Genomic DNA, 23788 nt, shown 5'->3' with positions numbered 1-23788 from the left:
AGCCACACTAAGTTTCATAGTAGTTGAACAGTAAAAATTTAGCAAAATTACTGTTTGAAGACTGGTCCTTTCAGTATTCAGTCATGTATTGGGGGTACTCGTGACTTTCTGGTCCTTCCACAGTTGATGGCTGCTTGGAGGGGGAGTCAATCTCTTCAAGTGGTATAGCCATTGATAAATTACCTATGCTTTAATTGATAGTGGACATGGATAGCTCCATACCAATGCCCACTCATGCATGACTCTAGCTAAACTCAATGGTTCATAAAACAAAAAGAAATGATAGTATAAAAGGGACTTGTTAGAAGAAGTGGGGAGTTGATGGGGGATGGCAGGAAGAAGGGGACAGGAGGGTGAATGTGACTAGAGTATGCTATATACATACATGAAAATTGTCAAAGGTGAGTTAATAAAACATTGTTTAGCAGTAGAAAATTAATGCAACATAGGGCAACATGAATAAATGAGTTAACTTGTCTTAAAGTTTTATTTCTTTATTTTCTCCCAATGGTTTCTGAATGTGAACTATTGCATTGTCAGTCTGCTTAAGATGCTACAATTGAGAGCTGTGCAATTTTTTATATGAGTTTTCTAAAAAAATTTGATTCATTATATTTTAAATTGCTTATGAAGGTACATCTTTTTTAGAGAAATGTGATCCAAGACTCCTGTGTTTAAAAATAAACTCAAAACCAAATTTTGATATCGTTGCAAACTGGTTTAAGAATATATGCATGTGGGGCTAAGTATGGAGCTTAGTAGGAAAGTATGTGCTAAGCATGTACAAGCCTTGGGTTCCACTTCCACTCATCCCCCAAAACTGGGTCCATTGCATTTCTGCACTAGTGTGAATCCTTAAGAGTACTTTTTCTCAGTTTATTCAGATCTCTTGTATGCTCTCTGAAGTACATCAAGTATTCTATCCGATTGGAGCTCTGTATATCTCTCATAGCATTTCTATTCTTTTTTTTTTTTTTTTTTTTTTTGGTTTTTCGAGACAGGGTTTCTCTGTGTAGCTTTGTGCCTTTTCCTGGAACTCACTTGGTAGCCCAGGCTGGCCTCGAACTCACAGAGATCCGCCTGGCTCTGCCTCCCAAGTGCTGGGATTAAAGGCGTGCGCCACCACTGCCCGGCACATTTCTATTCTTTTTCTTCCTTTCTCTGTCTCTCTGTCTCTCTCTCAAGACAGGGTTGCTCTGCATAGCCTTGGCTGTCTTGGAATTTACTCTGTAGACTAGTCTGGCCTTGAATTCACAGAGATCCACCTGCCTCTGCCTCCCAAGTGCTGGGATTAAAGGTGTGCATCATCAGTATCTGGAAGCATTTCTATTTTTATGTCCTTTGTGGGGAAGTTTCTCATGTTTGCATTTTGGGGACCCCTTTTCCTACAGCACACAGACCCTGACTACTCGGCTGCCTATGTTGTCATAGAGACTGATGCAGAAGATGGACTCAAGGGCTATGGCATTACTTTCACTCTGGGGAAGGGCACTGAAGTTGGTGAGTTTGAGGACTCAAGTCTTGAGTTTCCAGAATGCTTCATTTTTCACATAGATTCCATTTTTACTCTATTTTTCTCTGTAATCATGCTGCTCAAATGGAGAGAGGGCTCTGTGGTTAAGAGCACTGGCTGCTCTTCCAGAGGACCAGGGTTTAATTTCCAGCACCCACATGGCAACTCATTGCTGCCTGTGACTTCAGTTTCAGGAGATCCAACACTTTCACACAGACATACATGCAGGCAAGACATGAATGTACATGAAATAAAAATAAATAAAATAAAAAAGAAAGCAGAGTTGTTGGTGAATATTATTTTAAGGTGTGTTACTTTTGTTTATGTTGCATTTGTTTAACTCTGTGAAGCTGTGTTACTGTGCTTGTCTAAAACACCTGATGGTCTAATAAAGAGCTGAATGGCCAATAACAAGGCAGGAGAAAGGATAGGTGGGCTGGCAGGCAGAGAGAATATATAGAAGGAGAAATCTGGGAGGAGAGGAAAAGAGATGGAGAAGAAGAAGTATCAAGGAAGGCAGGGGATCCAGGGGCCAGCCACAGAGTAAGAGCAAGATTCACAGAAGGAAGAGAATGAGAAAAGCCCAGAGGAAAAAGACAGATGGGTTAAATTAAGGAAAGCTGGCAAGCAACGAGCCAAAATTAAGGCCAGGCATTTATAATTAAGAATAAGCCTCTGTGTGTGATTTATTTGGGAGCTGTGTGGTGGGCCTCCCAAAAAGAGCCAAAACAAAACAAAACAAAAAAAACAGAGTCCCATATGAGGAGAATGCATTAACTTACTGAGGAATCAGACATAAAAGGTATATTTATAATATAGCATGAAAAGTACTGTTTTTAAAAAATGTATCTGAACAGCATGGAGAAGAGTTCTTTCCCTCACCCAAAGGCTTGGGGAAGGTTTCAGAATAGAGGCGAGACCCAAGAGTAATAGACTCTATCTTCTGGGTAAAAGAGGGGACCAGACAAAGATTCAGCAACTCATTCCCACATCCCACTTTCCCCATTAGGCTAAGGATCACCTGTAAAAGTTTCCCACAAGGTAGTGACTGCTGACCAAGATAGATTTGTGAGCTGTTTCTGCCTTTCTGCAGCTTTAATTGTTCCTGCCTACATGCTGAGCATTCTATGAAGTTGCTGTCTTTGTCCACACTTCATACCATACAGCACAACCCTGACACATTTCATAATCTACACAGTGGACTTATAAAACCTGGGGCAGACCACTGAAACCACTCTATTAAAAGCTAAATCTTTGAACTTCACTGCTTTTGGAACACAGTGGAGGGACCTTGAGCACTAAGATGAGATACTGTTCTTCAGTTGTATTAAGATGACTTTACCTGCCTCACCCACATTCCTGATGGAGGTCTTGGGGCAGGGGTAAATCAACTCCCATCTCTTTTTTACTTTAATGCATGTTTCTTTTGTGCTAATGTTATTGGCTTCCACATTTTCCAGAGTACGTCCAGATAGAATCCATTTAAATTTTGATCTTCCTCTGTATTTCCTGAGACTCACTGCATCTCAGTGTTACTTAAGCTTGCACCAAAAATGAAATTTTTCATTAGCTCAGTATGATTCTTCCTGCAACCTTTGTCAACTCATTTACCAAGTTATTATTTTAAGTTCACCACCATCACCCAAAATGAGAAAAAAAAATAGCGTGCTTCTCATTATTGAAGAGTATGAGTATGTATGTGTGACCAAGATATAGGGAGAGCAGGTTGTATATTAATGTATAGAATAGAACAAAGGTTTCTTTTTGTTGAGTGGATTTTTCCACCAACTCATCTTGCAGGAGAAAACTTGGGTTTCGTCAGCAAGAAGCTGCCTTTAAGGCTAATTTTTGCCATATGAATCTCCCCATCCTAGAACCAAAACACCACAGCCCAAATTTCTATTGAATACAGAAATTTTTAGTTAACCTTCTGCAGCATCTTCATGTCAAAGCAAGGAAAATCCACATACTATAGATAAATTTTTCACTGTGGCTTGTTCCCCTCTTAGAGTCATAGAAGTTGAGATCATTCACAGCTTTTGTTAGATGCATTTGCTATTGTGGTAGAGACCATAGGCTGCTTTACCCAGTGATTTATAGCAACAATCAAAGCCACGAGGCCAGAGTTTGATGTAGATAATAATATACCTCACTCTAGATTTTTGTTTTAATCCAAGAACATCAACCATCAAGGAATGAGGAGGATATTGTCTTCTTGCAGTTTTGTGGCATAAATATCCCAACTAGAATGATTGTGTATTCCATTAACAAAAGCCCTAGAGAACCCAGAGTGGTTGGTTCAGCCCTAAATGCTGCATCCATCAGCAAGTGTTCGTCACTGGAAAGCTGTTTCACTCAGACATGGTGCTGCTTTAAAAATGTCTTTATCTAGCATACAGTAAAACTGTATCCCTATAACTACCTTATTAAATGACCTAAAAGTTTACTATGGAATCAATACAACACCAAACAAATTTACCAAAATGTTTTGTAATAAATTAATTGCTTTGGGGCACATTAATGACTTGTTTATTTTGGTCTTTGACACATGGACTAAATGTGTCCTAAAAGGAACAAAGTCTGGAAGGACTTTCACTTGCACATATGAGACAAGTGTCCTACCATGGGCTCCCTCCAAGGGCCTCTTCAAATAATACAATGAAGCACTTTTTAAAAAACTTTATTAAAACACTGAGTTTATTTCACATGTCTATTTGTCTCCCTACCATTTCCACATCTGACCACACTCTTACTATGTCCTATCATAACATTCCATATATACTTAAGACCAAGTAAAGGGTGGAGTTCCATCCTTGAAAACTAAACAGGCATTTTAGAGAACACATTCTTGGCTATGGAACCTGGACAACATTTATCAAACACAGTAGGGAGAGTTCTCATTTTGCATTATAAAAAGGACAGCCAGATATCAACTGTTACAGAAATGAAATAAGATGAATATTTCAAACTGTTTAAACCATTTTCTTAAAGAGACTTCCTCTACTGCCAGAGATCTTGAATAGCCTCCTGGTCAGTCATCCAGAAGCAATTCTTCACATAATGAACTTGGCTTCCACTTTTGGAAGAGAACCACCTTTATTTATACTTGCTTGCATTTTTGGCTTAATGTCTTCTATAGAACTAGGTCCTTTAGGTGTTTTAGGAGTTTTTTCCTGTTTTGTTTTGTTTTTTTTAAAGACTCTTGACCTTTTGATCTGGGTGCTGATGGTTTTCAGTCTTTTCCATTTTGGTTCAATTTTTGTACCTTTTTGATTGGGTATTTTGTACAGATTTTTTCACTGGAACTTTTTCTTCAGTTTCCTCATTATCAAAATCATCATCATCATCACCATCATCATCATCTTTGTCGAATTTTTCTTTTTTCTGTGGAACTTTGCTTATTACCACTTCCGGTAGCAGTCTCTATTCAGACATACTTAAGAATTTCACATCCTCCTCATCTTCATCTTCTGACTCTGCGTCTTTCTCTACGGCTACTAGGTGCTGTCCACTAATGTGCACAGGCTCTGAACCACCCTTCAGCCTTAAGGACCACAGGTGGTATAACTTCAAAGGCCCCCAAGGGAAACTGTTAGTTGTACAGACATTTTCAAAGTTTTCAGTGTTTCTTTAATTGGACTGCCTTCATAGTTCACTGCTTCTGCCTCTATGATGTGTGATTCTTCTTTTGCTCTTGCCTGTAAATCATTCTTAGTGATAATTGGTACTCATTCTCATCATTATCCACCTTACAGTGATAATCTTTGTCAGTCTTTATTCACAACCGAAAAGGTCGTTCTGAGGCATAAGAGGGCTCATGTCCATGTCCGTCGAGTCTTCCATGAGTGGAAGCATGCACTTCAGTGTGAGAGAAGTCACGCCAGGCACAATGAACCCTTTTAAAGCACCAAAAATAAATAGTTAATGGTGATGTTAACCCAAATTATGCTTAACTTTAACTGCATACTGAAAATGTAGTATAAGTCACTGGGAAGAAGTTTAATGCTATAATGGTATTTTCATGTACATAAAGTGTTCTTTATGCAAGTATGCTACATGCAAATAAATTCATCTTCGGCAGTATATGATGTTGTGAATCAAGTATCTTTATTTGCCACCATTTAAAAATAAGTTCAAATTAAAAACAAAGTAAAATAAAAATAAAAGTAAGTTCATAGTTCTGTAAGTCAGAGTGTTCTTATCCTTTTAGAGCAATGAATTAGCAAGGTTTGGCTTTGAACCTCCTTGCCTAACACATTACCCAGTGAATAGGAAAACACTTTGGGAATAGTAACAAACTTACAAGTCTATGATTTTGCTTTTCACATGAAAACCAATCAATATATTTGCTCCACTCAGTATGTGGACTTCTAGCTGTTGTAGTTGTGTCTAGCTCTTAGTTACAGTAGGCACAGACACATTTTGGAAGAATATTAAAGTATATGAGGTTTTTTGTATTTTAATTATTTTCATAAATGTCCATATCCATCTGTTTGTGGTATTTAATGTCTTAATTTCCTGACTGCATATTAAAACATGAACAAGAATGCAATCCTATTTTGATAGTTGTCTGTGCTGTGAATGCTCTTGCCCACCACGTGCTTCACAAGGATCTCAGGGACATTGTTGGTGACTTCAGAGGCTTCTACAGACAGCTCACAAGTGATGGGCAGCTCAGATGGGTAAGGAATGTATTTTGTTTTGTTTTAAAAAATTGTGTGTGTGTGTGTGTGTGTGTGTGTACCCATGTAGGCCAGAAGAGGGTATAAGATTCCCTGGAGCTGGGGTTACACAAGTTTGTGAGTCACCTGATGTGGTATTGGGAATCGAACTCCAATTCCCTGAAAGATCAGCAAGTCCCCTTACCCTCTGAACTGTCTCTTCAGCTCCAGGGAGCTGTTTTATAAAAAGCTTTTATAAATAATGTTTCTACAGTCTATGATGGCCTTTGGTTGTAACAAATATAAAAATAGAGAAGGATTTTCAATTTTTTTCATAAACAGTTTCATTCAGTTAAATTAAGGCTTGAACCGTTTAGATCATCAGCATTTTGAGACAGTTCCTTTCTATAAGACTTGAATCTGAATGCATTTGGATCTCAAGAAATCCAACTATTATATACTACACTGCCTACTGTCTGGATCGGACAGAGTCCAGCCAGGCCTGTGATTGTGGTTTATGCCTATAATCCCAGCACTAAGATTGTGATCACCATGGGCTTGAGGCCAACTTGGGCTACAGAGTAAGAACCTGTTTCAAAAGGACAAATAAAGAGGTCTAGAAGATAAAAGTCCAAATGGGCAGCCCTTTGGGTGAGGATGTGAATAGTAATGGCATTGCAGAAGTAGCTAGTAAGGTAGAGAATGTAAGAGGAAAACTACGAACGTAGAGGAGAATTGTGCTTTTGTCCATATAGGTCGGTATCTGAACCATAAAGCCAAAGCATGAAAAAATAGTTCTAAAGAAAGGACTCTAGGCCAGGTTGTGGTGGCGCATTCCTTTAATCCCAGCACTCGGGAGGCAGAGCCAGGCGGATCTCTGAGTTCAAGGCCAGCCTGGACTACAGAGTGAGTTCCAGGACAGGCACTAAAACTACACAGAGAAACCCTGTCTCAAAAAACCAAAAAAAAAAAAAAAAAAAAAAAAAAGAAAGAAAAAGAAAAGAAAGGACTCTAACACAGCAAGATAACTCCAGTAATCTAGACTTTTTCCTGTCTTCTGATACCAAGTTTCTCTTTTCTAAGTCTGTTCAGTTTCCTTTCAATGCAGAGACAGGCACAAGAAACTTTTTCTGTTTCCTTGGCTTGTATTTTTAACTTTATATAAAGTTAGTTAAACATGCCTTGAAAAGTCACACCTTGAAGGAGCTCCCATTAGCCAAATCTTGAATAATTTCAACATGAGAATAGATAGGATAATAATGGCTTATAACCGTTATAATGTAAGAACCCATGAGTCCGTTCAGGCAGTAAATAAAGGAAAGTTCATCATCAATAGAATTCAACCTAATGAGTATGAGGCCAATAGTGACATCATAGTTGTAGTTAATCTGGGGCAGTAATATACTTCCTTAGAAAAGGAAAACGGGCCGGGCGGTGGTGGCGCACGCCTTTAATCCCAGCACTCGGGAGGCAGAGCCAGGCGGATCTCTGTGAGTTCGAGGCCAGCCTGGGCTACCAAGTGAGTTCCAGGAAAGGCGCAAAGCTACACAGAGAAACCCTGTCTCGAAAAACCAAAAAAAAAAAAAAACCAAAAAAACAGAAAAGGAAAACGGTAACTCCATAGTAAAGAAAATAAATGAATACTAACTTACTAAAGCAGTATAATTTAATAATCCCGATAATAAGGCAGGACGTCATCATCAATTATATAATGTTATGTTAATCAGCCCATATTGAGGGATACTAGACAAGTCAAGGCCCACGCTCTAAAAATGGCACTCTCATTCAAAGAAGTATAAATGAATTTTACATAAAAGAGACAGAAGACACATGCCAGCTAAATGCAACATGTGGTCCTGAGTCAGATATGAGTCAGGACAAAATGAAGCACATTATTGGGAAATTGGTAAGATTTGATTATGGGCCATCTTTCAGATAACATTCCATCAACATATTTCTTGAATGTGATAATTGTATTATGAGGACACATGTAGGAGAATGTCCTAGTTTTTAGGAACTGCAAACAGAGGTATTTATGATTACAAAAAAAAAAGGATGATATTTGCAACTTTGCTTTTAGATGGTTGGGAAAATTAAATGTGTTCACAGACAGAGAAGAGAAGGTTTTTTATTTCTACTTTTGCAACTTTTCTGTGAGTCAGAAACTGAATTTCCACTGCTGCCATTTTTTTATTTGTTTGTTTTTGAGCCAGGGTCTTTCTGTGTAAAACAGGCTGGCCTTGAACTCATGATCCTCTCTCCTCAGCTTCCTGAGTTCTGTGAGTGTAGCTGTTTGCTACCACACCTGGTTTGTCTTTAAATCTCCCCCCCCAAAATGTCCCTGGAGAAAGCCCAGGTATCTTTTCTGAACTAAGACAACACTGTTGTGCTTTGTTTCCCAACCAGATTGGTCCAGAGAAAGGTGTAGTGCATCTGGCCACGGCAGCCGTTCTGAATGCTGTGTGGGACCTGTGGGCAAAGCAGGAAGGGAAGGTAATGATTTCAGAGGCACACCTGTGGCTCCCCAACTCAAGGGGGTACATGACTGTAGTCCGAAATTTGTCGGGGCAGGACCAAGGGAAAGGGGGAAGGGACAACAAAGGTAAAGAAGCAGTTAGAGGTAGCAAGACTCATGGGAGCATTGGGGATGGGGCGGGAAATGAACCACATGTCTGGAGGCAGTACCATTGGTGCATTCACATCAGACAAAAAACGATTGTTTTACATGTCCTTTCTTTCTTTCTCTTTCTTTCTTTCTTTCTTTCTTTCTTTCTTTCTTTCTTTCTTTCTTTCTTTCCTTTCTTTTCTTTCTTTTTCATTCAAGCCTTTATGGAAGCTGCTTGTGGACATGGTAAGTAGAGTCTTTAATATTATAGCTATTTCTAAAGGAAATACTTTGTAGATTACATGGTATTTTTGATAATCAGTAAGAATATTCAGGACTAGTCTGTTGATCACTGATTATAAAATGAATCATGGGCATGAACCTAGGGCCTTGCATGCTAGGTAAGCACTCTACCACAAACTCATATTCCCAGCTCATTTCTGACTATTTGAAATAGCAGATAGCTGTGCTCGTGCAGGCAAGCAAGGATGGGAGGCAGTGAGGTCAAGTCCTCCTTTCTTCTGAAGGGTCCTTACAAATGTCATACAAGTTCTGAGCTCCTACTGCTTGAGAAAACCACCTGAACCATTAGGAGCCTCAGAATCAGTTTAAATATCAAATGAAAATACAACTCCATCAATTTTGAAAAGCCACATACTATTACTAAGACATCTTATGGCCACTTTAAAAACATGATGAGGTCATGGCAGTTTCCACCATAAAGTTCCATCAGGGCAACAGTGTAATACTGAATTCCAAAGACATACAGTTGGCTGTTTTCTTTCTCAGATAACTATTTGTAGCACGGATGAGTGCCTTATTGCTAAGGAGGGTAAAAAAATTCTTTGTGCTAGTTAATGAGGAGGGACCTTCAGACCCAAGTAGACCTGACTTCCAGCACAGGCTTCATTAATAAGTAGCAGAACATCCTTGAGCATGTTGCTTATCACTGAATGGTAGGTGACTCAGGTGATTTCTGAGGGCCTACAAATAAAGACCCTGTCTTGGGGTTTCTCTTGCTGTGAAGAGACACCATGACCACAACAACTCATTTAATTGAGGTGGCGGCTTACAGTTCAGAGGTTCAGTCCATTATCATCATGGTGGGGAAGCATGGTGGCGTCCAGGCAGACATGGCGCTGGAGAAGAAGCTAAGAGTCCTTCATCTTGCAGACAACAGGAAGTTAACTGAGACCCTGGACAGTATCCTGAGCATAGGAAACCTCAAAGCCTGCCCCCACAGTGACATACTTCCTCTAACAAGGCCCTACCCACCCAACGAAGCCACATCTCCTAATAGTGCCACTCCCTATTAACTTATGGGGACCAATTACATTCAAACTACCACAGGATACCATTTTTATTTGATAGCAAAGTGAAGGAAAAGCAATGAACATGAGCTTTGGAGATTGTTGGGCTAGAAGACTTTGCTCCTCCTCTAGGGGCAGATGGAGCCTAGATGCTCACACAGCTTCTTTCCGACAGGCTGAGGGTAGCATGGGGCCATCTGAAGGGAAGGGTACAGGAAAGCTCAGCCTTTTACAGGGCTATAACCGACAGTTATGAAAAGAATTTAAAGTCCAGTTAGGCATAGTGGTGCACGTTTTTAATCCAAGCACTCTGGAGGCAGAGACAGGTGGATCTTGAGGCTAGTCTGGTCTATATAGTGAGTTCCAAGATAGCCAAAGCTATATAGTGAGACACACTCTTTAGAAAGCAAGCAAACGAACACAATGAAAAAGAATTTGAAGTTCAGCAGAGTAGTGCCTGAGGTCTCACCTGAAGACTTTCCATCATTTATTTATATTTTATGGAATTGGGTGTTTGCCTGCACGTATGTCTGTACCACATGTATACAGTATCTACAGAGACCAGAAGAGGGTATTAGATTCCCTGAAACGAGTTATAGATGTTTGTGGGCAGCAGTGTGGGTGCTAGGAATTGAATGTGGGTTTTCTAGAAAGCTGCCAGTGCTGTTAACCATGGCACTGAGTCATTTCTCTAGTCTGCTTCCCATTTTTTAGATTTTAGTTGTCCTGGTCATCTTCTAAAAGATGCAGGGTCTCCAGGTTGAAAGAGCTTTTGAGATTTTCTGTTCTAATGACATATTACTAGTCAAATGGATGTTAATGGGAACAGAGTTGTGATTAACTTCCTCATGACTGTTATGTGGGGGTGAGGATATCAGGCCCAGGCATCCTGGGCAAAGTGGTGAGTGAGCATGAAGGAACAGGACTAACACAGGGCCAGCATCCTCCTGGAGGATTAGTGCATCACTCGCCTCCTGTCAGGAAATCAGTCTTTGGAGAGATGGCCACAGTCACACTATGGTCCACACTTGTGGACCCAGGGCTGACACGAGTGGTCGACTCTGAACATAGCCTTCCATCCACTCTGCTGTGCTGCTCCAGGACTACCTTAGTCATCTCATAGTTCAGTGAAATCAGTATGACAGGTAGACCAGACTCAGAGAGGCACTCAAGGCACCAACTGCTCCTTCACTTGGTGCTGAATGTTCACTGGGTACCAGGCCCTCTGGCCAAAAATCCATGTTAATTGGAAAGAACAGGGCAGTGAGAGGAAGTAAAAGTTAAGACAGGAGGGTTGAGGGTCTGAGAGCTCCTTAGGGGCAGCAATGAATCTCTAAAATGTTCAATACTAAAGAATGACAGAACCAGACACACAAATCCAAAGATCCCTTCCTGGAAAGAATAAGCCCATGGGATCAGTTTAAGTATAGATAAATTATCTGCCTATGGATTGATCTGGGCCTTTCTCTTCCTGTGCACCAGGATCCACAGGTGCTGTTGTCCTGCATTGATTTCAGGTACATCACTGACGTCTTGACAGAAGAGGAGGCCTATGGTGAGTTATGTGTAAGGAGTGAACACAGCATATACAGACTTTATCATCTAAATGAATGAGTGATACTATTCTCCTCCTCCTCCTCCCCAGAAATACTGAAGAAAGGTCAGCTTGGTAAAAAAGAAAGAGGTATGTTGTGAGAAATGTCCTTCTCTGTTTGTGCTATCAATGTCTACTTGTGAACATCCATGTCTTCTGGGGTGCACATGATGCTCCCAGATACCCTGTACTAAGCATTAGACATACATGCAAATCTGGGTGAAGAGGCCACTGGTGGTGTGACTTGGCTGCAGGGCTCAGTTCAGCAATAGTTCAAGGAGGTTTAGCTTCCATGTTGCACTGTGGGATAGGGAACTTTGAGGAGCAGGGCATTCAGTGAATATCCTTATTATTTGAGTTGGACACAACCAGAGGTGGGCTAATGGTAGTGAGTGTAAAAAGGACACCCAAGAGAACAATTGGACTCCCTGTGGACAACAACTTAGCTCTCAACAATTCTAATTCTGAAGTTTCCTAGAAAGTGCCAAATGTTGTGTTTTCCAGAAGAACAAATGCTGAGACACGGCTACCCTGCCTACACCACATCATGTGCCTGGTTGGGGTATTCAGACAGTACACTGAAGCAGGTAAACTTTTAAACCTGTTTTTACAGACAGGCCAAAGCAGGAGAAGCAAGCTAGTTCGTATATATCCACACCACTGTCATCATACCTGACTCTGATAACCAGATAAGTGGGAACACACCCACACACCCCAGTCTCCTTGGACACACACACACACACACACACACACACACACACACACACACACACCAGTCTCTTTGGACAACAACTGGGTATCCTGTTGTGTAACTCAATCTCCAAGGACTAATCTGTTTGACTTGCCAATTGTGCAAGTCCAGATTGTCACCTAAGTCGCTGACCTACAGCAGCTAGAACATCGGTTTCTATAGTCTAATACCTTGAGTTTTATTATTCACGAGACTAGCTCAGAGAACCTTTGACTTACGTTTACAAGTGTATTACAAAGGATGTAACTTAGGAAGATCCAGGTAGAGTGGATTCACAGAGCAAAGTGTGTAGGGGAGGCAGTATAGAGCTTCCATGTCCTCTTGGTGTGCTTCCAGATACTACCACATGTTCACTAACCCTGAAATTCCCTGGACTCTGTCCTTCCGGACTTTTACAGAGGGTCCATTAATAAGCATATTGACTACATCATGGGCTTTGGGTAAGAACTTCAACCATCAATCTTTCTTTCTCTGGTGGTTTCAGGGTAGGACAAAAAGTTCTAACCCTTCAGTCCATAGCTTGGTCTAAAGGTAACCAATGATGAAGGGACTGATTTTAGGGTCAATTTATTGATACTGTCACTAAGGAGATTCTGTGTTTTAGGAACTGCATGCTAGGAAATGATATGGGAAGGTAGAGTGCAGAAGGGGACCAATGCCAGATGTATGTTCCTTATGTCACACTGGCTTTCTGAGAGAATTTTACTGTTTCTCATTAGCCTTCTTACATGAGAGAAAGAAAAGCCATTCACTCTGGCTTAGTAAGGCTCGTGTTGGGTTCTGGGAGATGATAGCCTAGTTTTCATTCTATGCATATGTAGCCATGTAACACTGTCAAGTCACTTAGCCACACTGAGCCTCTGTTTTCTTTCTGTGAAGTAGAAAAACAATACCCCATCTCTTATGGGACAGTTTTGAAGATTCAGATAAAGCTCTAAGTATTCCTATCACAGCTAGTACGTGGTCATTTATTATTCTTTCTTACCGTATTATGTATGTTTTTAGACCCAGGGCCTCATATGTGCTAGGCAGGCACTTGAAAACTGATTTGCACCCCCCAGCCCTACTTCCTCACCATGTTGTGTTCACATAGGGCCAAGAAAGAGGAGAGAGGGAGAAGCTGGCTTCTGGTTTTTACTCTTACATGTGATAGTTTTGTGGATGCCACAAAGAATGCTAGCTTTAGAAAGAAGGACATCCATACTGCATCCACCTTTCAGAAATGTTTATGACAAAGAAAGGAATTGTTCCCACAGAGATAAGGAAAGGAAGCCACTTCACAACTAGAGTGATGCTGTTGGCCAAACTGCTTCTACCTCTAATTTAAATAACACATGCTCATTCCTTGAGTTTCTACTACAACCATAATGTCTGTGAAACCAAGATCAGAAACTACTGCAGTACCATCAGGCCAGGGAAACCTGGTGCATTATACCAATATGTAATGAGAGATGTACCCCTTTCCTCACAGCTCTGTGCAGCGGCACTGAAGGACGGCTGGACCAGGTAAGTTATCTATGCAATGGTGGACTTGACATTCCCAGTTAGCAACACTAAGAGGCTGAAGATGTGAAGAGGAGCCAAAGATTAAATGTCACTAATAATGCCTGAAGAAACTAGACTAGTGTGTCAGCACACAGACATTTCAACCTGGGCCAGACACAGTCTCTTTAAAGACTAGGTGTGAATCTACTTAGAATCCTTGAACATCACACATGGAAGAGTGATATTCTTTGGAAAATAACAGCTTCAAGCACCTATCCAGTATACAAATCCATTCTATCTTTTTCTTTTTTGTAGTGCAAGAGATAGAACCCAGAGCCTCATACACATTAGGCAATGACTCCATTGCTGAACTCCAACTCTAACCAGGACCCTCATTTTAACAAGACCCCCTCAGTTATTCCTCATTTGTATACCCAAATTTAAGAGGGACTGGACCCTTGTTAATGCCTTAGCTAAACAGAGTGATAGCATGAAGAAGGCAAGGGAAGGGCTTTAGCATCTGTAGACAGATGTTTGGCATCTAATAGAATTAAAAAACTCTTGCCTTTTCCCACCATCCCTTTTCAAGGACTCAGTGTGTGATCCTAGGCAGATTTCTCAGCCTCTGAAACACAGGTCTTCCCTCTCTCCTGTTCCTTCTAAGAGTTGCCATATTTGGTGAGAATTAGCACAAGGTGAATTTGTACCATGAGGACCAGCCTCTCCCTACCCATGACAGGGCTGAGTCAACTCTAGTCAGGAGGACTCCAGAAAGATTTATGGGCCTCAGCACAAAATGTGTACGGAGGCGATGGCCAGCTGTCTCCAGTATTCTCCAGTATTACAAATCATATAGCTGAAACTTCTATCTCTGGGTGTTCGTTCTGAGTAAGAGAAAACAATACAGTGGACACCTGAATATGTTCAGGTTTTTAAAAAATATATTTCTAATTGAAATAAAATTACATCACTTTCCCTCCCTCCCTTTCCTACCAGCTACCCTCCCCCAAACCCCCACTCTTAAATTGACAGCCTGTTTTTCTTTGATTATCATTGTTACATACGTGTGTGTGAGTGTGAGTGAGTGTGTGTGTGTGTGTGTGTGTGTGTGTGTGTGTGTGTGTGTGTGTGTATATACTATTAGATATAATTACAACCTGCTGAGTCCATTTTTGCTGGTAGTGGTATATATAATTTCAAGGCTGACCACTCTGTATTGGATAAGACTAAGGGGAGAGGCTGATTCTCCTCTTAGTAGTCATCTGTTGCTTGTAGTTCCTTGTCTAGGGGTGGGACCCTGCAAGATTTTCCTCCTTCCATGTTAAAATGTCTATTGATATTGCCATTGTTCTGGTCTTATTTAGGCAGTCATTTCAAGAAGAGACTTTCAGAATAAACTTGCTGGTATTCTGCCTCTTGCAATCTTTGTTCCCTGAGCCATTGATGCAGGAGCTTTGATGTATATTATCCTTTAGGGTTGGGGTCCCGATGATCTGTTGATCTCTGTGTTGTGTCCAGTTGTGATTTTCTGTGATGGCCTCCATTTAATGTAAAGAGAGTCTCCTTTGAAGGGGGTTAGTAGCTACAATTATCCAGGAAAGGTGACTCCTGTACCTATGTGAAGCTTTTATGAGCCTAATGGGCCTCTTAGCAGACAGACATATTGGGTACATTGAAGAGTAGAAGACCTAGGCTCTGTCTGCTGTGGCAGCCTAAAGCCACTGTGGCTCTCAAGCACAGCCTTGGTGCTCACTAAACAGATGGTTGTGAGTGAAAAATATCACCTTGGGGTGATATTCTCTCCTCCACTAACAGTGACCACACTGGACCAACCATATTCCAGCAGAGCCATAAAGAACATACATAGATGCTTTTGTCTCAAGACAAAACTTTCTGTACAAATAGCTAGCACATGTATGGGCCTTGTCCTCCGTTTGGACCAGGGTGTGTTTGTTCTTATCTGTTTGGCATTGAGAATTTTTGAGAAGCTGTATTAGAGATGTAACTTCTCTTTCTGGTTCCTTAACTGTGAGTCAGCAGATAATTGAGAGTCATTGCCCTGAAAGTAAATAACAAGATGCAGTTTGCAGTGTTATTATTAAGTGACTTGTCTAAAGTTTGACTGAAGAGCAGAGGTTACTAGTAAATGTGGTCTGTGAATGATTCACAGAGAGTCACTTCTATAAAAAATCCAGATGTTCTTGCCGAGTTAAAGACCTACCTTAACTAAGTGTATTTGTAGGTTTAAAGTAAAAGTTGGGGCTGATCTCCAGGATGACATACGAAGATGCCGCCTCATCAGGGACATGATCGGACCAGAGAAGACTTTGGTAAATGTCTTCTCATGCTAATAAGACATGGAAGCCTGATGGATTTGTGTGTGTGCGTGTGCGCGTGCGTGTGCGCGTGCGTGTGCGTGTGTGTGTGTGTGTGTGTGAGATATTGGGTGTCTAACTCAGGGATGTGTCCATGTTAGATAAACACTTTACCACTGAGCTATAATACTCACTTCTAGCCTGAAGTCTTTTGTTTCAAGCAAGGATTAGGAACACGGAAGTGTTCAGGCTGGTGGTGGTCTTGTGATAGGTGAACTCTTTTTTAAAGAGCTGTGGGATCTGATCGGTTTAAGTTTTCTAATTCTACAGAGCCAATGAAGTCTGATCAGAGCAAGAACCATCCTTCTTGCTAATTTTGAGTGAGCCTGAACAAGTAGTCTTCCATTGGCACTACGCTAGTGTGTCAACCGTTGACCTCCCTTAAGCAGCTTATCAGGAGATAGGTTCCAAGCAGTCAAAGAAGTGTTGAGATTTTAGCTGAGATAAATATAATTTTTATAAATATATAAAAATAATTTATCAATCTGCTGGGCGGTGGTGGCGCACGCCTTTAATCCCAGCACTCGGGAGGCAGAGCCAGGCGGATCTCTGTGAGTTCGAGGCCAGCCTGGGCTACCAAGAGAGTTCCAGGAGAGGCGCAAAGCTACACAGAGAAACCCTGTCTCGAAAAACCAAAAAAAAAAAAAAAATAAAATAATTTATCAATCCTATGTATTTTATAATTTTTATTATATGTAAAATATTTTTGTAAAAGAAAGTTACAATCAGATTTTTATGAATTTTAACAAATAAGGCTTGTTTTGTGAGTTAAAATTAACTCTGGAGTATTTGATGTAAGATCAGAAGTCTCATTATTTATACATGAAATGGCACTGCTCTTGTTCCATGAAGTCATCCTCATCCAAATAATTTATGACAAAATTGATCTTGAGCCTGCCATACTGTGGTTCTCAGAGTATCCTGTGAGAGAGCTCTTACCACTTAGAGGATTTATAGAATCTCATGTCCTTGTCCGTCTTCTCCGATTGTAATGAGGTTGATGGCAGAGGGGTGGGTCCTGTCTCAAGCTCTGCACAACAATCACCCGGCTTCCAGGTAAGATGATAATGAGGAGAAAGCCAGAGCCTAGAAGGCAAGGCCTGGACTTGAACTTATCACCAATTTAGATTACTAGTCTTGAGAGACTTACTTAACTTCTCTATAGGCCAATAATTTTCTTATTTGTAAAACAGAGTAATATACGCTGCCTTGTGGGGTTATAGTAGAAATTAAATGGAACAAAACTCATTAAGTATCTAGTGGAAGAGGAGCTTCATTAGTGGTTATTTATTAATATGTCAGATGCCTGGTGGGCAATCGTCAATAAAGGACCATTGAACAAACTCAGTGTTGACTGTGCTTATGATTCAAAGGATGACCAAAGGGGAGCTGGTGAGATGGCTCAGCAGCTAAAGGTATCTGCTGTCCAGTTTGAGAACCTCAGTCCAATCTCCAGGATCCACATTGTAGAAGGAAAGAATTGACCCCTCACAAGTTGTCCTCTGATTTCCACACGTGGGTATATCACACACACACACACACACACACACACACACACACACACACACACACACACACACACGCGCACACCCACACACACACACACATCACACACACACACACACACCCACACCCACACCCACACACACACACACGCGCACACACACACACACACACACATACACACACACATCACACACACACACACACACACAGGCACACACACACACACACACACACACACACACACACACACTGCATAAGTAAAATAAGGAGCTAGTTCAGTGATTAAGAGCATTTTTTTCTGCTCTTGCCAAGGACTCAGATTCTGTTCCCAGCACCCAAATGGCAGCTCATAACCAGCTGCAACTCCAGTTTCAGTGGATCTGATGCTCTCTTCTGGCTTCCGCTGGCCCTAGACACATAATGTACATCATGTGCATTATGGCAAAACACTCATACACTTAAAAAAATAAAGCACTCAGTGGATCTAACTCAAAGGTCAGTGAACACATCTCATAACCCAGCCCAGGGCACTTGTAGACATCACAGCAGTTCTGTGAACAATTCACATCTCCTACCTCATATACGGCTCACTCAGATCTGAAGCCAGATCTCTAATCCCACTTTGGATCCCTTTTTGAGGACTCTGGGCTAGACTTTAGCAGAAAAAACACCAGAGGAGTCTTCCTAAGCAGTAGGTTGCATTAAATGATGGCATCTCCTCTCTGGAGCCCCAGCCCTACAGAGAAGTGAGAGGTCTGTCCTTGCAGATGATGGATGCCAACCAGCGTTGGGATGTGCCTGAGGCAGTGGAGTGGATGTCAAAACTGGCTGAGTTCAAGCCATTGTGGATTGAGGAGCCCACATCCCCTGATGACATCCTGGGCCATGCAGCTATTTCCAAGGTAATAAAGCTGCTGCTTCTGCCATCTCAGTCATTTACTGTTTTGTTTAGCATTCTCCAGGGATCATGACATTTCTCATGCCACAGTCTCTCGTGCAAATAAAAGACGATGTTTTCATCAACATAGGATAGGACAATTCATCTTGCAAGTGAGGAGCTATGTTTGCGCTAATCACAGGCCTTCTTCTGGGCCGTAAGGGAAGTGTTCCCTTTTTATCTTTGATAAAAATGGCTTCAGGACCATCTCGTTCATCAAGGTTTATGTCACTTAGACTGTTGCCTTCTAAGGCTGGTGCAGGCTGTATGGAATATATCTTCAGCCATGCTTATAGTGGTCCTATCAAGCTGCTAGTGTGTCTTCAAAATGATTTTCCACAATGCCCAGAATGCTAGCTGTTTAGCTAGCCAGAGTACCAGGGAAGTGTTTAAATGCTGTCAAATAGGGAGTCAGATTGCCTCACCCCCCAACAGCTTAGCCTATTTAAAGGAAAAATAGAGTCAAAGAGACATGTGTCCAATAAAGGTTTATCATTAACATTAGTAGTGATTTAATAGTATTCTAATAATTAACTCCCGTCTCAGTGTTCCAGGAACAGGTGGGTCTCTAATCTGCCTTAATATTTGGTAGACTAGGTAGGTTGAATACATTTTCTGCTGATGATCTTTCCACTTACAATGCATTCATGAGGATCCTATCAAGCTAAGGAGCACCTGTATTTTATTTGCCCAAAGTGAAACAAAAAGTGTAGATTTCCTCCAGAGGACTCAAAAGATCAGGCCTCCAAACAAGAGATTGCCTGACTGTTTTCTACGAGCCCTCAATACAAATTTGCAGTAATTGGGGGCCATGTGCATTGCCTCGAGGATTCAAATAGATCCTGATATGTCAGAACATCTTAGAAACTATGTCAGCGTGGGTGGCTACAGAGGCTCAGGTCCTTAGTGGTGATCTTTAGAACCAGAATACCAGTTGGCTCATTTGTAAACTGAACTTCCATCCTCAGACCCAAGCATGCTCTGTAAGAAACTGTGCTCATCAAAGGCTGTAGGATAAGTGGAAAACTGGGGCAGGACTGGTTATAAAATTTGAATATTCGATGACGTCAGACCTCAGTGACCCATCATGGCCCACTCAAAGCTCTGGCACTAAAACCTGGAACCTTAAGCCTGTCCCTCTCTTGGGCACAGGTTTGGCCAGCATCTGCCTATAGTATCTCACATGCCTGTACATTGTACTATTAGTATATTACTTTGACTCCTAGCTAACTCCTGCCCTTTAAGGAACATTTTCTTCTCTCTGGGATGAGTTTGTGTCTTAGTTACTTTTCTATTTGAAGACAACTTATAGAAGGAAGGGTTTATTTGGGATTATGGTTCTGGAGGGATAAAGAGTCTATCATGGCAGGGAAGCGTGGCAACAAGCAGTTGACATGGCAGCTAGAGCAGACGCTGAGGGCTCATATCTCAAACCATGAAAGGCATGTAGCTTTGAAACCTCAAAACATGCCCCCAGGGACATACTTCCTCCAGCAAGGCCACACCTCGTAAGCCTACCCAAACAATACTACCAACTGGGGACCAAGTATTCAAGCATCTAATTTTATGGGGGACATCGAAACCACCACACTTTGCAGATCTGTATTTTCCTCATTTTGTGCTTTTATCTTTAAAGTGTATCTGGGAGCTAAAGAGATGCCTCAACAGGAGGTGGTTGCCACCAAATCTGAAAACCTGAGTTCAGTTATCAGGCCCCCCGTGGTGGAAGAAGAGAACTGACTCCCAAATTTTTGCTTTGACTTCCACATATACTCTGTGACACACGTGCACACACACGCACACAATTAACTAAATTAATTGAATCCCTCCCTTCTCTTCTCTTCTCTTCTCTTCTCTTCTCTTCTCTTCTCTTCTCTTTTCTCCTCCTCCCCCTCCTCTTCTTCTCTTCTCTTCTCTCTCTCTCTCTCTCTCTCTCTCTCTCTCTCTCTCTCTCTCTCTCTGAGACAGGATTTCTCTACGTAACAGCTCTGGATGTCCTGGAACTCACTCTGTAGACCAGGCTGGCCTCAAATCCACCTGCTTCTGCCTCCCGAGTGCTGGGATTAAAAGCATGCACCACTCCACCTAGCCCTGGGAGGAATCTTGTTTTAAGTTCTGGAAGGGACTGTAATGCTCCAGGCTCCTATTAGGGTGTGAGGTTGGAGACTCAGGGCCATCCTCTATTTCTCTCAGTAAATTACCAATAGTGTCTATTTAGACCAGATAACCTCTAGAAGCCTGTGTTTAGGGAATGCCCCCTTTACTTAAAGGAAAAATAAACACTTGAAGCCTCATCCGAGAGGAAATATTGCGATACATAAAATGAAAGTGCAGAGTGTTGAGTCTGAATTCTGAGTGTCCAATGTGGTAGAAAGAAGCTCATTAAAGAGATAATGGGAGTAGGCTAGGACAGTCAGAGATGAGGGGGTGGCCTCACAGAGAGATCAGAGTTAATGCTAAGGAGTGTCACACTGAGAACCAGTTGAGAGATCCTTGGAGTGATCACAGGCTTCTTTGTGTGCATACACTTGGAGGCCAGAAGCCAGCCTTGAGTATCATTCCTCAAGAGCCATCTACCTAATTTATTTTGAGGCAGAGTCTCTCATTAGGACCCAGAGCTTGCCAGTTAGGTTGGGTGGGTGGCCAATGAGCTCCAGGGATTCACTTGTTACGGCTTTCCTAGTGCTGTGATTATAACTCATGTATTTCCCAGGAATTCCTAAATATATAAATACAACCTGCTCACCTCATATGTTACACACACACACACACACACACACACACACACACACACACACTTGGTATTGGATAAGCAACTCAGAGGCTCTTCCCTTGGGAAGACTGTTTTTCCTACTCTCAGCATTCCTCAGTTGCCCATAGTTCTTTGTCTAGTGTTCAGGCCCCGAAAACTTTCCCTCTTCTATGTTTATTAGTGTCTTTTCTGCCATTTCTAGGAGACACAATCTCACAGAAAATTTTCTGTTCCCTCTGGCTCTTAGACTCTTTCTGCCGCCTCCGTTATCCCCCAAGGAATTGTGTTGTAGGTCTGTCCGTTGGGTCTGGGTACCACGTGATCACTTGTTCTCTGCATTTTGGTTGACTGTGGTGGACTGAAACTATCTGCGAGAATAAGGATAAGTCACAAGGTAGTAAAGAATTGTGCTGGCTTAGGAAAGTGGCGGTTGCGGGTTCTCCTCCAAGGTCCTTGACTTCACTAGTATCAGGCACAGTTTCCTTTTTGTTGGATGGGCCTTAAGTTCAATTAGAGAGATGTCCATGACTACCAAGGTCTACATGCCACTGTTGTACACTTAGGGATGTAGTGCCCTGCTGGCTGTTGTGGTTCACAGTCATCCCAGCTGGGTAGGACTGTTGGGTGCCTTCCTTCCTGGGAAGCTTGCATGGTGCTCTCTGGTCCTGGAAAAGCTAGTTCTCAGGGAGGAGATTTCCATGTCAGACCCAGCTCACGTCCTCCAGGTCCTGTGTATGAAGTGGTTGGTTTGGTATCTTCAGCAAGAGAGGCAACCAAAGGCAATAGCAATAGTCTATAATGTTTTGGGAGTCTTTTTGACAACCTGACCAATAAGGGTTTATCATGTTTGGTGTTTGGGTTGTGTTTTTTGTTTGTTTGTTTGTTTTTTGTTTTTTTGTCTTTTGGATAGTCTACCGCTCTAGGGTGGAGCATTGTCAACCCAGATGGGGAATTTTCATTTGAACCATGTATGTATGTCTATAGAGACTTATATGTATTATATTTCATTTTAGGTAGATAGATACTAATGATTCCCTAAGACTTTTCCAGATACCCTTATTGTTTGCCCTCCTTCTGTTCATCTCCCTCCCCTTTCCTAATTAAAGCCCCCTTTCCCCCTTCAAATAATGTATACATCACTCTTCCCTTCTCTGTTGCTCCTCTCCCCACCTCCACAGTCCCCTTTTACTTTCCTAGTTTCTGTAGTCCCTCCAGGTTATTACTCACATCTGAAAATTTGGAGCTAGGAACCACAGATGAGAGAGTGTGTGACGACATTTGTCTTTCTGGGTCTGAGTTACCTTACGCAATATGTTCCTTTCTAATTCCATCTATTTACCTTCAAATTCAGGATTTTATTTTTCTTTACAGCTGCATTCTATGGTTTGTATGTACCACACTTTTATTATCCATTCATCAGTTGAAGGATGTTTAGGTTGTTCCCATCTCCTAGCTACCATGAACAGAGCAGCAATGAACATGGATGAGCAAGTGTCTGTAGAGGGGAAATTGGGTCTTTGGGGAACATGCTGAGGAGTGCCCTAGCTGGGTCATGTGGTAGATTCATTTTTAGCTTTCTGACAGTTCTCCACACTGATTTCTAGAGCGTCTGGACCAGTTTGCAATTCTACCAACAATGAGTGAGGAGGCCCTATTCCCCCACAGCCTCTCCAGCTCCTGTCAGGTGTTTGGTTGAGTTTTGCCATTCTGACTGGGAAACTATGAAATCTCAACATTATTTTTATTTACATCTCTAATTGGTAGGAACAATGAACATTTTTTTTTGAAAATTTTTTTTTTTTGGCCATTTTTATTTTGAGAACTCTTCTGTTCAGAATCCAAGCCCATTTTTTTTTTTTTTTTTTTTTTTTTTTTGGTTTTTCGAGACAGGGTTTCTCTGTGCAGCTTTGCGCCTTTCCTGGGACTCACTTGGTAGCCCAGGCTGGCCTCGAACTCACAGAGATCCGCCTGGCTCTGCCTCCCGAGTGCTGGGATTACAGGCGGGCGCCACCACCGCCCGGCCCAAGCCCATTTTTTTAAATGGGCTATTTGATTTTATTAACTCTTTGTTTTTGAGTTCTTTATATATTCTGGATATTGATCCTCTGTCAGACTGATTGTTTCTTTAGCTATGCAGTTTTTTAGTTTTGTAAAGTCCACTTGTCAATTGTTGGTCTCAGTTCCCAGGCAAATGGGGTCCTATTCAGAAAGTTCTTGCTTGTACCTGTATCCTGTAGGGTACTGCTGATGTTTGCTTCTAGCAGTTTCAATGTTTTAGCTTTCACATTTAGCCTTTGAT

At 41.6% G+C, this 23788-nt stretch overlaps 1 protein-coding gene and 1 pseudogene across 2 annotated transcripts in view; one reads left to right on the top strand and one right to left on the bottom strand.

Moving 5' to 3' along the window:
- Positions 1-23788, top strand: part of Enosf1 (enolase superfamily member 1) — a 38772-nt gene that overhangs the window by 5925 nt on the left and 9059 nt on the right. The window contains exons 2-11 of one of the 2 annotated variants that reach the window (XM_052749264.1): positions 1392-1500; positions 6080-6195; positions 8581-8667; positions 8999-9025; positions 11572-11644; positions 11735-11773; positions 12188-12270; positions 13906-13940; positions 16162-16249; positions 18568-18702. In XM_052749264.1, coding sequence (XP_052605224.1) covers positions 1392-1500; positions 6080-6195; positions 8581-8667; positions 8999-9025; positions 11572-11644; positions 11735-11773; positions 12188-12270; positions 13906-13940; positions 16162-16249; positions 18568-18702 — 792 coding nt within the window. Of the gene's footprint in view, positions 1-1391; positions 1501-6079; positions 6196-8580; positions 8668-8998; positions 9026-11571; positions 11645-11734; positions 11774-12187; positions 12271-13905; positions 13941-16161; positions 16250-18567; positions 18703-23788 lie in introns of those variants that run through there. The other variant, XM_052749265.1, reaches the window with a different exon arrangement.
- Positions 4499-5356, bottom strand: LOC128117353 (nucleophosmin-like; annotated as a pseudogene).

Source organism: Peromyscus californicus, unplaced genomic scaffold, assembly GCF_007827085.1.
Source record: "Peromyscus californicus insignis strain IS unplaced genomic scaffold, ASM782708v3 Scaffold_21__1_contigs__length_65335640, whole genome shotgun sequence".
Lineage (NCBI taxonomy): Eukaryota > Metazoa > Chordata > Mammalia > Rodentia > Cricetidae > Peromyscus > Peromyscus californicus.
This window is presented reverse-complemented; position numbering and strand designations above follow the sequence as displayed.